Source organism: Fopius arisanus, unplaced genomic scaffold (genome assembly GCF_000806365.1).
Source record: "Fopius arisanus strain USDA-PBARC FA_bdor unplaced genomic scaffold, ASM80636v1 scaffold00131, whole genome shotgun sequence".
Classification (NCBI taxonomy): Eukaryota; Metazoa; Arthropoda; class Insecta; order Hymenoptera; family Braconidae; genus Fopius; species Fopius arisanus.
The window spans coordinates 21,929-28,114 of record NW_011887870.1 but is presented as its reverse complement, the minus strand read 5'-3'; the positions used below and the strand labels follow the sequence as shown (position 1 = coordinate 28,114).

General features: G+C 33.6%; 1 protein-coding gene across 1 annotated transcript; it reads right to left on the bottom strand.

Annotated features, from left to right (window-relative positions):
- Nucleotides 1-4,265: 4,265 nt before the first annotated feature.
- PCID2 (PCI domain-containing protein 2) lies at nt 4,266-6,186 on the bottom strand. Its single transcript, XM_011313804.1, has 5 exons — nt 6,078-6,186; nt 5,958-5,999; nt 5,589-5,710; nt 4,952-5,430; nt 4,266-4,854 (listed from the first exon to the last, which is right to left on the bottom strand). Exons 1-5 carry the CDS (start codon nt 6,096-6,098, stop codon nt 4,340-4,342), a joined length of 1,179 nt encoding a protein of 392 aa, XP_011312106.1. The 5' UTR covers nt 6,099-6,186; the 3' UTR covers nt 4,266-4,339.

The following is a 6,186-nucleotide window of genomic DNA, read 5'->3' as shown; positions in this document are numbered from 1 at the left end:
TATCTGATGTATATTAATATCTCGAAATTCAAAAGAAAACGAGAGATTTTCTCACGAGTATTCTGGCATTTTTAAAAAAGACACATTCGTGAAAGCTTTCTTCAAAACAGAAGAAACATTTAGGAAAGGATCCCATCAAATTTTCTACATCTCACGTTCTTCACGAGTAATTTCAGAAGAAATCTCCGGACAAAATCGAACTCGTGGGTTTCAAACGCGATAAAGATTTTATGGACAAATATACCTCAACGGTTCAAGAAGCAATTGCCAATATTTTCATGTTTTTCTTGTTTTTTTTGGAAATTTTACTCTAGGAAACTCTACATCAGATTGATCTGGAAAAAGATCGCTCTTAGGTTTTACCATTATTCAATGACTCACAAGGTTTCATTAATAAACAAGTAAACATGTTTCTATCTTTTATATATTTTTATTTTTATCAAAGTTTTGTGAATTTTTGCAAAAGGTTACTATGAACATGAGAAAATTATTGCACGGTGATATAACTTCGTAAGACATTGAATAATAATAAAACTTAAAAACTATATATTTCTTCACGTCAGTTTTATCAACCATTCCTCAGAAAATTGTAAGAAAACTTGGAAAATAAAAAGATACTGGCAATAACTCTTAGGATTGCTAGTACATAAATACGCAAAACAATCAATTACCCGACTTTCCTTTTTCTTGATATTTTATATAGATTCAAAGTTTCTAAATGCTGTTAGATATTGCGAAAGGAATATTCAATTATCCTAAGAGGTTGTGACCCAGTTATTTAAAAAATCTGTCATTTCATTTAATTTTCCCAAAATATTCATATTTACAGAAAAAGATGACTCTGAAGTTTGCAGACTTTCAAGGACATAAATTTTTGACACCGGATATACCGGAGGTGGAACATCGAAAAAAAAAGAAAAATGGGCACGAGAGGATTTTTCAATTTGGAAAATGTGACGTTTTTTTTTAATAAAAAAAATAATATTTAAAATTTTATTATAATAATTAAAATTTAAAATTTTAATAAAAATAATAATAATTTAATGAATGATTTATGTCTATGATAGACCTTGACGAAGTTATGCCATACTTTAGCATATCTATTGTTCGGTAATAAACAAACAGAATTTTTAAATATGACAAAGAGGTTTTGGGAAGCTGGAAACGTGACTGCTTTTTTTTTTAATTGGGTCCTTCTAACAAGAGAGATCCTCGATGAGTTTTCAATGAGTTACCCAGTAAATAATAGCTCTTTAATTTAAAAAACGCCATAAATGCGAATCATCACGATTGCATTCAGTCATGACGGATATATATTGCCTTTGCACTTTTTCCAATTGCGCGCTTTCCCGGTCAGACATCCGGTGTCAAAAATTTATTCCCTTGAAAGTCGGCAAACTTCAGGGTCATAAAAAGAGGGCGGAGTATTATGAGCATGTTTTTATTTAAATTAGTGTAGTAGCAATTATAACTGTCAAATGTTTTCCCATATCACGGAATGACTGAAAAGATAAGTGCTTTGTAGAAAATGATTTAATTAGTATTAGACTGAATCTCCAACTGCTGGTTTCGAAAAAAACAATCATATTTTGAATTTTCTAACGACGTCATAAATTTAGGATGAAAAAAACATTGAAGCAGAGGCATTTAATATTTCAAGCCATTGAATGATGTAAATTATTATGAGAGATTTTTTTGCGTTATTTACCTTTTTAAAACTTTTATTATCATCCCACTTGGCAATCTGTCAATCCATTAACTGCTGAATGTATTTATGTTTGCAAAAAACACAATGAAATGGTGAAAAAGAATGGGATTATTTTTAATGGGTATTTTACCCCAGGTGTCTATATTACCCCAATCATCGCTTAATTACTTACAAAAAATTTAAAAGGCCGAGTAGTCTATTACAGTTTTCACTAGATCATCTCTAAATTTTAATAAATGATAATATGATTTTTTCAGCGTCCACATTTCTCTACGGGAATGCCTTTTCCTTCTAAATCAAGTCGACGGCGTTATTTTTTCTGATTTTGTGTTTTGTAGTGGTCGTCCCATGGCAATTTCTGTTTTATTCCACACGTAACGATGTAATTATCGTGTGCGAGGGCAGTTGAGACGTTTTCAAGGACGCAGAAAGAATTATCGTTTGTTCCGAGCTCCAGGAAACTGATTAAAACACTAATTCACCGCGAATAATTTAGGAAGAATTGATTCGACGATTAAATCCTTTTGTTTTTCATGAAACCCCTCCAATTTCTTAAATTATTGCTCCGACCAAATCGCACTAAAAAATAATCCAGCAAAAAACATAAATATGTAAAAACTTTGTACAAAGTTGTTTACCAATACCTTCGCCACAGAACATATTAAAAATAAAAATCCTGATCTGATTATTTTTGCAACTTTCAGATTTACTCTCATACAGAGTTGCAATAAAAACCTAATGTTCATTTTAATGTATAAAATTTCCTGTGGGAATGAAAATATGAGGGAAAAAACATGAAAAAGATAACAGTGATTGGGCAACAATTTTCGGTCTGTCGTGAGCGAAAGTGTTTGCACGAATTACTGGGAAAATGCGAAGTAGAATGACGACTGCTTTCCCCCGCATAAATGTATCTAATCACTTGTACTAGTGTACACAGTGTTGACGAGCAATTGAAGAGAGAATAAAGAGAAACACGTGCGAGAAAAAAAATCCCATGAAATATGATTGCGCTTTCTTCGATAATTCGCACATATCTTCACACTGAAAAAGATAAACAGAATAAAATGGCGAATAAAAATCCGATCACCATCGTAATGGTAACGTGAAATAAATTTTTGAAATCCTCAGATGAATAAAGTGATGATTATTATTGCGTGTTGGTGCAAAGACTCCTCAGAGGCATTACTAAATTACCTAGCAATTACATTTGGTCGATGTGGATGAAGATAGGATAATTAGACGTAGAAAACCTCATCCCATTTATATTCTACTATTAGATGCACGCAATGAATAATACTCTGTTGGCACTTCTGTCCCCAATTGAGTCGTGTTAAAAATGACAGACCGGGACAATTGCCATTATTTTTTCTTTCTCACTTTACTTGTTTTTGTTTGAGAGGAAATGAAAAATTTCACTGCATAATGAAAACAACGAGACGTGGTTTGCAAATTTCTACAGTGTAGGCGTCAGTTTATGTGTGTCATTGGGGTTTAGGAGTGCTCGATCCTCTTTTACATTCAGCAATCATATATTTTTCACTGTAATGTAATAGAGGGGTCTCGTCAAGATGGTATGACCCATCCGCTTTCACTTTGACTTACTGCCAAGTCAACCGACTCCCTTCGGCAAATATTAAACGTCAGGTTCGTTGCACTCTCTCTTATTCATCAAAAATTATTCATCCGTGATAAAATCTATAGATTCAGCATTTCTAAAACCACAAATCAATACTCAAAGCGTTAAATTTCCGTAGCGAGTTTCCTTTATAATTATATCCAGAAGTAATAGTGACAACTTTGTAATTATCGTTTTTTCATCATTTCCAAAGAACTCTCGAGAATTCATTCTTATTTTATTATTAATTACTCTAATGTCAGAATATGTTGATCACAGTTTATGAAATTGAGACAAGAAATTACTTTTTTCGTGGTCAAGTAAAATTATTTAGTTTGTAATTAGTTTGTAATAATGATTTTGCAGTGGTAATGATAAAAAATCGAGTTCGTTGCTCGAGTTTTCGTTTATTGTTAGTGTCGATCGGTTTTTGCGATTTAATCATGACATAAAGCGTAATTGAAACTAAATGAAATTGGAGAGATCGAGAGTTTAATTGCAGAGACTGATAAACTATTGCTTTCGAATAAACGAACATTTCTCCTAAAGAAAAGAGTTCTCTTTCATGTTTCACTTGAGTTCGATGATAATTATTCATGAATTAAAATGAATAGGTTGGTGGCTCTAATAGAAGTTAATGATTGTCGCACGACCTCTTTTGCATCCTCTTTGTTTCCCCAGTGGAAAGTTGGTTTAATTATCGAAACAATAACTACTACCGCTCATACCAATAGCAATCAATGTCAATGGTTATTAAACCGTGAGCTACTGACATTCTTCTATGGTCTATTTCTTCAGATTATTCATAATGTTTGAGCTTTTCAATGTTAAAACAAAAGTACTGACGGAACACTCGTAAAATGAGTACAGTAGCTTTGAGAAATGCTGTAAAGATGTCAATTTTAGTCAGTGGTTTGAAAAATTATCATATTTTCTAAAAAGTATAAACATCTGCTTTATTGGTCTATTTGTATTTGTATTTATATTTTTAAAAAACTAAACCCAAAACAATTTTAAATGATCGAAGACAAATTGGGGAAAGGGTTTTGCTTGGAAATGACTAATTTTTTGTGCTGATGGGAGATGTAACCTTTGATCTTACATTCAAAAATTAAATTGGCGACTAGACATTCGGTTTCGTCCATGTCAATGTCCTCTACTCCATACATCTGAAGAGCTGTCAACAACGTTTGCACTGGAATTTGATGGGTATTCATCGCTAACCACACTTTTTTGAATAAATTTCGATAAGCCAGTAGTTTTAATTTTTCCACTATGAGGTATATTCCTGCTGCAATAAAGAAGCTCTCATGCTTGGTCATCACAGTCTCCAATTTTCGGAGGTCTCCACGTTTGAGTGCCTCCACTAGCTCCCAGAACTCCATGAGACTGTACTTCTCAAGGAGGGACCGCTTCGGCATGTATCCCAGAAGCATTTTAACAGGGACTAAGTAAGTCAGGATGAGACGTTTGTTTTTTGATGAGGCTTTGTGGCAATGCTCGAAGGCGTACGTCAGGTACTCATTAGCTGGAAATTAAGGCCATTATTTCAATTGTTTATTAATGGGAAAATGCATTTATTACTTAAACTACTACGTGTTGAAAATGATTGTGTCTGTATTCACCTGATTTGTAATCACTATCGAACATAGCTTTCCTCCCGACGAAGAATTTATAGGTGATCCTCTGAGCCAAGGGAAAGTGATCTTTATAAACCGAGGAGTCAATAGCCCTGATGAGGGGTTTGCACAGGTGCAATTTATTGATCCTAAAATAGATCTTTAAGAGCTGATTGACGAGGGACAGCATACCCCATCGTTTCGTATCTTCTTCTGAGCTTCTGTTATCGGCTGCACACACCCTGAAGCACCCCATCAGGCACTCGGCGCTTTGCTCGAGGAGCTCCCCTGGCTTCGTATTTTTACTCTTCGAATTTTCAGCTTGAACTGCCAATAATCGTAACTCTAGACAAACTACGTTCATTACAGGGAGCATCCAATTCTCTTCCTTTTGCAGTTGGAGAATCTTCATTACACTCTGGACTAGTGCACTTTGATTCCGATGTGTTGCACGAGCATCTTCTCCATTTGCAGAAGCTAGAGTCCTGAAATAACATCAAAAAATGACCGTCAAAGGAGGATTTTTTTTTTATTATTGGCGGCGATAATCTTGAAATGCTAGAAAATAGAAATATGAATTAAGAAAATTAAAAATTCGTAAATAAGTAGAATATATGAATATGAGTGGAGAAAATGTATTTACTTTAGATGAAGGAGAACGAGATCATCGAATGGAGCTGATAAATGCTCCATTGCTTTCGTCATTGCAATTTCAGTGCACAGTTGAGAGATATTCGCATGATTGTGACGCAGAGACAACAAATCCTGTTCAAAATAAAAGTTAATAAATAAAGAGCAATCCTAATTATAGCGAGAATGATACAAAGTGTTACAAATTGGAGAAAAACGAAACCTCAATATTTGTCCCTCTCTCACATTTTCTTTTTAAAGAAAAAATTTTTCGAGAGATGATAACCTGTTGAATAAACTTCGATATTTCTTCACTTCAGAAAAATAATGAATTTCCGTTTTGATCAAATCCCTTTTTTAAACAAATTTTTTAAGTACTCACCGCTAATGCTAATCCATCCTGGTTCAACCAAACTCGTCTTAACTGGAGAAAAAATTAATAATGAAACAGATGTGGCAGAATAAATAAAGGCTTTTGAGTTTCACTGTCGTTTCGAATTACCTGCATTATATAAGAATCCATGATTAATGTAATATTTTCACAAATTGTTGGATACGATTGGCATTTGTTGACAAGCAATGGAAATTTATGCGGATTTCACAAACAAAGG

Excerpts from the sequence above, each read along its gene's own strand:
- PCID2 (XM_011313804.1), bottom strand. The coding sequence starts at position 6,098 with ATGGATTCTTATATAATGCAG. Across the intron at positions 5,711-5,957 it reads AGGATGGATTAGCATTAGCG|GATTTGTTGTCTCTGCGTCA; the intron begins GTGAGTACTTAA and ends TATTTTGAACAG. Across the intron at positions 4,855-4,951 it reads CGATAGTGATTACAAATCAG|CTAATGAGTACCTGACGTAC; the intron begins GTGAATACAGAC and ends CTTAATTTCCAG.